Here is a 12,095-nt window from a genome sequence, read left to right as displayed (position 1 = left end):
TTAAATAATTAGTCATTTATTATGAAAGCTATGGGTGTGTTTCTGTGACCCAAGCAGCTTTAGCAGTGTTCTCTCTGTCTCCTTTTTCAAGTACAGTGACTGAAGGTTTTGGCCAAACTTCTTTCTTCAAGGAAGGTTTTTAAAGTGTGGCTCACCTGCTGTGAGGGAATATTAAGCAGCAGATGTCACATGAGCAGATCCTTTATGTGTAGATGTTGGTGCAGGTGCCATAGCAACAATGTCAGTGAATTGACCCCCTCTTCCCCTGTAACTCTGCTTGGGGAAGACAGAGCAGGTGGAAGGAAGAGCTGGCTTGTGAGCTGGGGCCTTAGGAGCCAAGAAGGGAGCAGCATGTTCCAAGGCAAAGAGCCTGTGGATTGTGGTTCCCCACATATTTTCCTGCATTTGATGCTTCTCAGCAAAGAGATGGGGATAAGGTTGCAGAGACACACTGGTTCCAGAGTGTGGCAGCACCTCTGTAATTTCATCAGACCCCTGATTTTAAAAACCATCCATACGCCAGTGAATCTCACATAGACTTCTCCTGTTTTTACAAACTCTCTCCAGCATCCAGATTGCTATACAAATTGCCCACTGACACCTCCAACAGGAACACCTGAAAGGCATCTCAGAGTTGAATTTCTCCAGTCTGCTCCACTTCATTATTGTCTCCATCTCATCAATAAAAAAAAATATTGGAACTATCTTTGATATTCCTCTATTTCTCTTTCCTTCACATCAATTTACCAACTAGTTCTGCTAACTGAAACTCCAAGACACACTGTGAAGACATAACCCTCTCTTCAGCTCCACTATTCCCCTCTCTTCAGTCTCTTCAGTAACCTCCTGGCTATGATCTCCCTTGGAATTACCTTGTGAAACACATCATCATACCCCTCATTAGGTGAAATGGTTTGCAATCAAAATTCTGCTACCGTGGGTTCAAGAGAAATTAAGTGTGAGGGAAGTAGCTAACTCTTAAAGAGTTTTGTTTTGCAAGGCAAATACGGGCTGCAAGAAATGTGTTTTTCTAAGGTGAGATGGGGAAGCATATCTGTTTGTTGATGGTGTGATCTGGGAGAAAGGGAGCACAAAGTGATGCAGGGGAGAGGGGAAGATGGCTGGGGCTATCCTCTTAATGTCCCAGCATGTGCAGCTCATCCACAGCCACAAAAGGGAGGGATCTGAGGGTCTGCTCCACAGGCGGGCTTTATTGTTATTTTTAAAGTATAGTTGGTATATAATATTATATTGGCTATATTAGTTTTAGGTGTACAATATAGTAATTTGACATTTTTATACCTTGCAATGTGATCACCCCACTAATTCTATTTATCATTTGTCATCGTGTAAACTTACCGCAATATTATAGGCTATATTCCCATTCATCTGTTCACCTATCCCCTACCTACTCCCTTCTGGTAGCCATCTCTTTGTTCTCTGTTTCTATGAATCTTTTTTTGGCTTTGTTTGTTCTTTTTTTTTTAGATTCCACATGTAAGTGAAAGAGAAACCATATTTCTCTTTCTCTGTCTGACTTAATTTCACCTAATATAATATTCTCTAGAACCACCCATGTTGTCATAAATGGCAAGATTTTACTCTTGCTGTGTAATATTGCTGTGTAATATTCCACTGTGTGTGTGTATCTTCATTATCACCTATCTATGGACACTAGGTTGCTTTTATATCTTGGCTATTATAAACAATGCTACAATAAACATAGGGGTGCATACATTTTTGTGAATTAGTTTTCTTATTTTATTTGGATAAATACCCAGAAGTAGAATTGCTAGTGGGCTTTAGAAAGGTGGGCTGATAAATTCACCCAAGTTTACCCCTCTTCTCTCAGTGAAGTATGGAATGGGGTCATCAGCGGACAATGGGAAGGATAAGGACGTAGAAGAAGTAGGTCTGGGGACATGTGCCTTTTTTCTGAACCCACAATCCATCCTTGACCAGCTCTTCTGTCCACCTGGAATATTCTTATGTAAAATTCTTCATATGATTGGTGACTTTGTGACTTTCAGATCTTAATTCAATGTCACCTCCTCAGAGAGGCACCCCGACCTCAGAATCTAAAATAACCCTGTCACTCACAATCATGTCACCCTATTTTAATTCTCTGATTAGCACTTACTACTTGAGATATTTAGCTTGTCTATTTTTTACTTATTTACATGTTTATTACTGCATCTTTTACTAGAGATACCAGTATATACAAGGCTTTGTACAGATAGAAAAATCTTAAGGAATAAGCATGAGAAATCTCTTTTCTTTCAAGAAAAAATACAAATGTGTCATGATAGAATACAGTGGAACACAATTTAGGTGTATAAACTTGAATAGGACTGGAATTAAATTTATGTGTGTCTCTGTGAGTATGTTGGGTGGTAGGGTGTATCTGTAGCCAACAGATCACAAGTGGCCTGTACTTTCCTAGGCAAGCATAAGATCTAAGAGTCCTCAGGTCCACTCAGCACTTACCTGAATTTTGTACCAACCTTCCTATGCCTGCCTCCAATCAGTGACTTGGACATGATTAGAAGTTCAGATACTGTTAGTGAATATTATGTAAATATCTAAACTGAATGTATCAAGGAAGACCTTTAAAATGGGAAAAGGGAGAGGCCAGGCTCCACTCTTGAAGCCTTAAACAGATGTCTGAGCTGAGCCTAAAAACCCTGCTGGTTCTATAACCAGAGTCCAAAGCCAGTCTGGCTAAAAATAGGAAGCCTGGGGACAAATGCAAACAAACTTTCATACATCTAAAACAGCCTCCTTTTGTCTTAAGGTGATGGTTTCTATTATAATTCCTCTGTGAAAATTCTAATCCTTCTAGGGAAAGATTCTAATTAGCCAAAAAATTCCTATATAATCTTTAAAAATAAAACAAAACAAAACAAAAAAACCACCCTAGTATACCCAGTTTAAATAGTACATGGAAATATATGTATGTTCTGCACATGTGTTTCTTCCCTTAATCTCTCATGATTGTACTGAGGCACTGAACTGTCCAGGATTTAACCAGCTCTCATCCTCTAAAAGAATAGGGCAGGGAGTGACAGTATAGTTAGCTCTAGACCACTCATCCTCCCATGGTCAGGAAACACTAAAATATAAATAAAAATAAACTTTGAAGAAAAAGAGATTTTCTAAGCTGTGATTTGGTTCACCTTTTCAGTTAAAGCCATGAATACTTAAACCTCCCATTGCCGTGCTGGCAATCTCTGTAAATTTCAGGAACCAGACCCAGATTAATGAAAGCTAAGATTATTAATAGATGTTTTAGACAGTTTCTTATTCCATGCATAAAAATGAGTTCACTTTGGGAGGATTACATGCTTTTAGGGGCCCTATGATTGGGAGTGTTTCCTGTTTACTTCTGCAGTAAAAATTAGAATTCCTTGGACTTATACAGGAACTATCTAGAGACCTGGGTGGGAGAGACTTAAGTGGTTATCTGCATTTTTTCCAGATTTTTGAAATCATCTCATTGACCCATAAATTACAAACCATATAATCTGCTGTGTGAATAGGCAGAATTCTGGACTATTCTGTTTTCTGGTTTTTGTTTTTTAATTTAGGCTGGAAGAGAAAAAATAGATTCAGAAGAGGCACTGATCTATGAAGAGGATTTAGATGAAAGACATGGTGTTGAAGGCGAGATGGAAGAAAGCACAAAATTAAAAGTCTTCCGCAGGCTTGCCTTTGTGGCTTCCAAGCTTAAGGAGTTTATTGGCAACATGATAACCACAGCTGGAAAAGTTGTTGTGACTATTTTACTTGGTTCATCAGGTGAGAGTTTCCAGTACTGGGTGGAGTACAAATGATGCTTTGACAAATAAAGAAAGAAACGATCAAAGAGAAAATAAAGAAGGAAAATAATTCTATCTCATGACACCAAAATAACTATAGCTTTTATAAAAGTGGCCACACACCCCCAAAAATACTTTTTCTGGTATAATTCTAGTTTTTACATTTTTAAATGGTTTCTTTTAACCTCTGTAAAGCAATCTTTTCCATATCTGTTAAGTGACATCATTTTCTATGTGTTGATCAGAAAAACAATCATACTTTTTCCTTAGAGCCTGTGAATGGTGACCTGCTATAATGAACAGTTTTAATGTACCCACCCAGGTCTGCACAGGAACATTCTGAGGACATATCTGATTATGTTGATTCATTAGTAATCATAATTTAACTCCCCAGGATTTATTGTTTTTCTTTCTAAGTTAGATTGTAATCTTCTAACAGACACCCACTTCCTTTAAATTTTGGCTACGGACTGCTTATACCATAATTATGTTATCTCAGCCTTTTCCCTTCTTCCATTTTGCTGTTCATCATTGCTCCAGAGCTACTGTAAAGTTTGTTAAATACTGTCTAGTTAATATTTCACAAGATGAAACAACTTAACTGTTTTTAATAGAAAAATTTAAAAAGTGGAGAAGAGAATAGACTTTCTCAAGAAACAATCCAATATTTTAATGAGCAGTCACTTCAAAATGTCCCTTCCTTGAAAATGTTTAAATGCCTGTAAAGGAAATTTCCCTTTTGGTGATAGTGCAAATCAGATTTTGTCAGGTAGGACAACATTTTAGTGAGACTTTACCACAGAACGTATTATTATCATGAATCCTAGTTAACTGAAAAAAGGTAAATCATTATTTTAAAAATGGTACCAAGGAAAATTGGAATGGACATACAGCATTTCTGAAAAATTATAGGGAGAAATAGAAGATGCTGAATTCTACTGGTATAAAAAGTTCATGTTTACTCAGCTAAATACCATAGGTAGACTTTTTTCATCATCTAAGATTTCCCCATATTCATAAATATCACTTTTGTATGACTTTTTCATAATAAAAACAGCATTAATTCTAATTTTTGTAAATAAAATATGATTATTTGAAAAATATGATCAATACCTAAAACACATGAAGGAAATTTATATAATCTCCGGTGCTTGCAATTTCTGAGTAGCAAATGATTTTCTAGTTCTATGCAATTTTTCATGATTGTATTTCTTCTTCCTTAGGTATGATGCTGCCATCTTTGACTTCATCTGTCTACTTTTTTGTATTTTTGGGTCTGTGCACCTGGTGGTCCTGGTGCCGGACATTTGATCCATTACTGTTCAGCTGTCTCTGTGTTCTCCTGGCCATCTTCACCGCAGGACACCTGATTGGACTTTATTTATACCAGTTCCAATTCTTTCAAGAAGCCGTTCCACCCAATGACTACTATGCAAGGTAAGAGAAGAGAAATTATTAAGACATTTCAAGGGGAGGTGACCACCCCTTTATGATCTTGTTTGAACTTTCAGGAATTCTTACTGATATCTTTGATGTGTTAAGCAAAGGGTTGATGGGGATTGGGGAAAGCAGTACAGTGTTTTAAATTTATTAAATGACACAGTCAAGAAAGTAATAGCAGGTCTACTTATATTGAGATGCTGCTGGGACAGGAAAGAGGGGAAGCTGCTGTTTGTAGCAAGTGGGACAGATATATGGTCTCAGCTGTGGAAGGAGATCCAGGAAGAACACTTCATATCAAAGAATAATAACAACACATTAAAGCATCCAGCTGGAAGGAGTTCTCATGGGTCAAGTAGAGGGCATATTGAGAATCAATCAATAATTGATTCTAAAAATTTAAAAGTAAAAATACATGAGTTCATGCTGAGAAGAGATAGAAAAACAGAAATCTAATTTGCTTCAAATAGAGACTACTATTACAATAACTTCTTACTGTGAAAATGGGAATTAAAGAATCCAGAATTTACTTTGACTTTTTTGAAGTTTATTTTTTAAAGATTTTATTTATTTATTTTTTAGAGAGAGAGGAAGGGAGGGAAAAAGAGAGGGAGAGAAACATCAATATGCGAGGGAAATGTTGATCGGTTGTCTCTCACACACCCCCAACTAGGTACTTGGCCACACAGGCACGTGTCCAGACCAGTTAACAACCAGCAACCTTTCCCTTTGAGGAATGTAACCCAACCCACTGAGACAAACTGGTCAGGGCTACTTTGATATTTTAGAGGAGCTCCAGGACATTCTTAGTTAATGAAGGAAAATTCCTCTTTACAGAATAGTTCTAGCTAATGAAAGGAAAAGGAATAATAGAATTAGAAATTTACCATTTATGAGTTCTTAATGAAATACTTGTTTCAAGTTGCAAACTAAAACCATTACTTAAAAAGATTCTGGCAGTGAAGGATATTTGCAATAATGACAAAGTATAACATCACTGAGTGTTTGCTAATTGCAAAAGTAAAAGAAAACCTTTATAATGGTGGTCAGCTTCTTTACCAGTTGATCAAAACTGGGGGTAGCTCAACATTTCACACTTCTGGATGTGATGAATTATGAGGTGTACAGCATCATAATGTTAAGTCTTTGGACATAACTTCCAACTTACAGAAAATATAAAAAATAGAAAAGTAATTTAAATGACTCCACAAGAAAATAGAAAAAATCCAAAATGTGGATTCTAGCAGGCAAATGATGTGGTCTTCTCTAAAATCAGCACAAAAGTATATCATGCTTCAATGACAAGTCTCTAGAAGACATTTTGAGGTTACATGAGGAAATTTCAGTATTCACTATTCATTGGTTAGCACAGTATAGGATTTTTATTAATTCTCAGGTGCATGATTACATTGTGGGTTCACAGAAAAATGTCATTATTTTAGGAGATACATGGTGAATTATTTAGAGATAAAGTATCATGATGTCTTTAACTTTCTACTGGTTTAGCAAAAACATGGGTGGAGAAAGATAAAATTATTTAAACTTTGTGATTGGCACTGGATTATCTATTGTCCCATTTAAAATTTTCTTTTTGTGTGGAAAATTTCATAATTAAAAATTACAGAAAATAGAAAAAGGAACAGAAATGGTAGAAGAGAATGTCAAGGTGAGATGAAAACAGTTCCAGAATTCTCTCTCACATACTTCTGGGAAGCGATATAGGTGCTTAAATGAAATAAGTCAGACAGAGAGAGACAAATACTATGTAGTATCACATATGTAGAACCTAAACAAAAAAAGTCAAATTCACAGAAGCAAAGACTAGATTGGTGATTTCCAGGGCAGTAGGGTGAGGGAAATAGGGAGAGGCTCGTAAAAGAGTAGAAACTCAGTTATAAGTTAAATAAGTTCTGCAGATCTCATATACAGCAGGGTCACTATAAGTAATAATACTATATTGCACATTTAATGTTAATTAATTTGATTGAGGTAAGCATTTCACAATTTATACTTTCATCAAATAATCATTTAAAATTTTAAATATGTTATGATTTTATGTCTCAGTTGTACTTCAATAGAGAAAGCCCTTTAATGGTGCAGATTTATGTAATATTTATTTTAGGTAGGAGTAAATAAATACTAAATTTCAATATAGATATTAGTTCTAGACTAAATGAATCCTTGATTTCTTTAGATGTTTAATTTTTGGTTTATTAACAGAATGCATAGAAGTAAACATTTTGTACTATTGGAAGGGCTTTTAGGGGATGATTTAATTAGAAATGCAAATATATTCTATACTGCAACAGTCCCCACACCCCCAGCTACACCCAGTTTGAGAATGTTTTCTTCCATCTACAGACTGATGATAAGAAATACAAAGAAAATTTTAGAGCTAACTTGAAAATATGGTTTCTATAAAAGATAAATTAGTAAATATTTTATGATCTCTCAGGCCTACAGCCTCTGTCCCAATTCTTTCAGGAATCCATCCTAGTGAAAAGCAGCCATGCAACAAGATTTAAAAGAATGAGTGTGGCCAGGTTCCAGGAAAACTTTGTGGACACCAGTATTTTAATTTCATGTTATTTTTACATTTTGTGAAATGTTATTTTTATTTTGATTTTTTTCCAACCATGTAAAAATATAAAAACCATTCTGAGCTCAAAAGATGTACTCTAAAATGTGCTAAACAAGACCAGGCTCCCCAACTTATGGTGTCAATCCTTTCAGTCCTAATAGCGTAATAACATCATATTTAATTTTCATTTGAATTGTCACAAACTTAAAGTTACAATATAACTTCTTACAGACATTTTTTAGAGAATCCCTTTAAACAGTTTGACAGGTTCATTACTGTGATATCATAGAGTAAGTCATTAGAAGTTAGTTTGCTTAGCAAAATATAGACAGTTTGAGCTACACTATGCAATAAATACATGTTCATATAAACTGCCTTATAAATTCTTCACTCCATTAATGCAGCAGCAATAGGAAATTGCATTGTAGTCCATGATATATTGGAAATTTACATTTTTAAAACAATAATTTTATAAGACATAATTCCAATGCATTGTTTTTAACTCCAAGTTTTTTAAAAATATTTTATTTATTTATTTTTAGAGAGGGAAGGGAGGGAGGTAGAGAGAGAGAGAAACATCAATGTGCGGTTGCTGGGGGTTATGGCCTGCAACCCAGGCATGTACCCTGGCTGGGAATCGAACCTGGGACACTTTGGTTCCCAGCCCATGCTCAATCCACTGAGCTACACCAGCCAGGGCTTAACTCCAAGTTTTGATTTGGAAGAAGTTATAAAAAAAATTACCTTGCATGGTTGTTTGTCACAAGTTTCATGATCACAGATACTCCAGCCTATATCCAGCGCTGGATGTGACTGATCTCTTAAAACAATCCAAGCTATTTCTATTGTCTCATCAGCTTTCAGATAGACTCTGGTGTGAATTATTATTTTTTACAGAATATTAAATATTTATTTTAAGACAGGTACTCTTTTTTAATTTTAATTGTTGTTCAACTACAGTTTTCTGCCTTCTACCCCCATCCCAGCCCACCCCCCCCCCGCTCTTCCCCACCTCCCTCCTGGTTCCACCCTGCCTTGTTATTGTCCATGTATCCTTTATACTTTTTTTTAAAAAATAAATTGATTTGTTTATCATTAGACTAATATACAGTTCTGGATGATTGTTTGGAAAAATATAATAAAAAATGAAGAACCCACAGCCCACATCATATTCAATGGGCAAAAACTACAAGCATTTCCCTTGAGACTGGGAACAAGACAGGGATATCTGCTTTCACCTCTTTTATTCAACACAGTACTGGAAGTCCCTGCCATAGCAATCAGATTAGAAGAAGAAATAAAAGGTATACAAATTGGAAAGGAAGAAGTAAAACCCTCATTATTTCCGGATGAAATTATACTGTGTACAGAGAAACCTAAAGATTATACCACGAAAAAAATGCTAGAACTAATTTAGAAAAGTAGCAGGATATAAAATAAATATTCAGAAACCAGTTGCATTTTTATACACTGATATTGAACTATCAGAATGGAAAGCTAAGAAAACAATTTCACTCACAATTGCTTCAAATGAACAAAATACCTAGGAATAAATTTAACCAAGGATGTAAAAGACCTGTACTCAGAAAATTATAAGACACCAAAGAAAGAAACTGAAGATATAAATAAGTGAAAACATATACTGTGTTCATGGGTAGGAGAAGTAACATCATTACATTGTTCACACTAACCAAAGCAATCTACACATTCAACACAATTCCTATCAAGACCCCAATGACATATTTCACAGAACTAGAAAAGATATTGCAAACATTTGTATAAAATCACAAATGACCCTGAATAGCAATGGTAATCTTAACAAGAACAAAGTTGGAGGGATTGCACTACCAAATATCAAACTATACTAAAAAGTCACATGAATAAAAACAGCATGATTATGGCTTAAAAACAGACATACAGATCATGGAACAAAATAGAGAGCCAAGAAAAAAATCCCATGTCTTTATAGTCTATGAATATTTGACAAAATAAGCAAAAGTGTACAATGGAGTAAAGATAGTCTATTCAATAAATGGTGTTGGAATATTGGACAGATATATGCAAAAAAAGTGAAACTAGACCACCTTCTTATACTATATACAAGAATGAACTCAAAATGAATTAAAGACTTAAATTTTAAACTTGAAACCATAAAAGTTCTAGAAGAAAATATAGGCAGTAAAATCTTGTACATTTCTCATAGCAATATTTTTTATATATCCCCTCAGGCAAGGGAAACAAAAGAAAAATATAAACAAATGGAACTAAATCAAACTAAAAAGTCTTTGCACAGCAAAAGTAACCACCAACAAAATAAAAAGACAAAACATTGAAAGGGAAAACATATTTGTCAATGAAATATCTGATAAGGGGTTCATAGCCAAATTTAGAGAGAACTTATAAAACTAAACACCAAAACCCCCCAAATGATACAATTAAAAAATGGACAAAGGACCTGAGTAGACCCTTCTCCAAAGAGAACATACAGATGGCCAATTGGCATATGAAAAGATGCTCAATGTCACTAATCATCAGACAAATGCAAATTAAAATCACAATGAGATATTGATGCATGTGTTAGAATAGGTATCATCAATAAACCATCAAACAACAAGTACAGATAAGGATGTAGAGAAAAGGGAACCCTCCTGCACCATTGGTGGGAATGCAGACTGGTGCAGTCACTGTGGAAAACAGTGTGGAGTTACCTAAAAAAATTAAAAATGGAGCTGCCTTATGCCCCAGAAATTCCACTCTTGGGAATTTATGCAAAGAAACCAGAAACAGTAATTTGAATAAAATATGTACATCACTATGTTCACTGCAGCATTGTTTACAATATCCAACATTTGGACGCAGCCCAAGTGTTCATCAGTAGATGAGTGTATAAGAGAGATGTGGTACATTTACACACTGGAATACTACTCTGCTGTAAAAAAGAAGGAAAGAAATCTTACCCTTTGTGACAGCATACATAAAAAGGACAGCATTAGGCTAAGTAAAATAAGCCCATCAGGGAAAGGCAAGTACAATATGATTTCACTCATATGTGGGATCTAATGAACAAAATTAAATAACAAGCAAAATAGAGATAGACTCATAGATGGAAATCCAGCTGAGAGCTGCAGGGGGTGGGGTTGGGTATGGATGGATTGAGCAAAAAAGAAAAAAAAGAGAAAAATATCATGGACATGAACAAAAGTATGGTGATTGCCAGGGGGAGGGGTAGTGAGGGGAGTTGGGGGAGGTTATAGCAGATAAATGGTGATGGACGGAAAGTTGATTTCAGGTAGTGAACACAGAGTACAGTGTACAGATGATGTGTTGTAGAATCATACACATGAAACCTGTATAATTTTGTTAACCAGTGTCACCCCAATAAGCAATAAAAAGGAAAAAATAAAAAGAATAAAAAAATTTAAAATTGTAATTCTACCTCCCCAAAATAAACACTTTATTTTTGGTCTATATTTTTCAGTGTATTTCTCTTTTTTAATATATATTATTGATTATGCTATTACAGTTGTTTCAGTGTATTTCTTATGCATGTGTGTGTTTTTATGAAAATGAGATATTACTGTCTGTTTTCTTCTAGAATTTTAATAGCTTCAAGTGTAACATTTAATTTTAATCCATTTTGAGTGTATTCTTGCATATGATGTAGGAAGGAACTCTACTTTCTTTTTTTTTCACATATCTATCCAATATTTTCAACACCATTTATTGAATAAACTATCTTTAGCCCATGGCATTTTTTTGCCTCCTTTGTCAAATATTAACTGATTATAAAGGCATGGAGATACTTCTTTGTTCCATTGATCTACATGTCTGTTTTCACACCAGTACAAAGCTGTTTTTATTTTACTTTTTTAACATTTTGTTATTGTTGTTCAAGTACAGTTGTCTCCATTTGCCCCCCACCATCCTCCTCATCCCAGCCATCCCCACTTCCTACTCTTGATCCTACCCCCCTTTGGTTTTGTCCATGTGTCCTTTATACATATTCCTGAAAACCCTTCCCCCCTTTACCTCCACTTTTATTAATATGGCTTTGTAGTATAGCTTGATATTCAGAAGGATGCTTTCTACAAATTGTTCTTTCTCAAGATTGCTGTTGCTATTTTGTATCTTGATAGGAATTGCATTGAATCTGTAGATTGCTTTGGGTAGTATGGACAATTTAATGATGCCAATTCTTCCTATTCATGAACACAGTGTAATGTTTTCACTCATTTGTATCTTCTTCAATTTCTTTC

General features: G+C 35.1%; 1 protein-coding gene across 1 annotated transcript in view; it reads left to right on the top strand.

Annotated features, from left to right (window-relative positions):
- Positions 1-12,095, top strand: part of PIEZO2 (piezo type mechanosensitive ion channel component 2) — a 427,386-nt gene that overhangs the window by 210,449 nt on the left and 204,842 nt on the right. Inside the window, 2 exon segments of the mRNA XM_036009325.1 lie at positions 3,588-3,798; positions 5,042-5,255. Of these exon segments, the coding sequence (XP_035865218.1) occupies positions 3,588-3,798; positions 5,042-5,255 (425 nt within the window).

The sequence above is a fragment of the Phyllostomus discolor genome, chromosome 9 (genome assembly GCF_004126475.2).
Source record: "Phyllostomus discolor isolate MPI-MPIP mPhyDis1 chromosome 9, mPhyDis1.pri.v3, whole genome shotgun sequence".
Lineage (NCBI taxonomy): Eukaryota > Metazoa > Chordata > Mammalia > Chiroptera > Phyllostomidae > Phyllostomus > Phyllostomus discolor.
The sequence above is the reverse complement of the archived record's forward strand: the minus strand, read 5'-3'. Positions and strand labels throughout refer to the sequence as shown.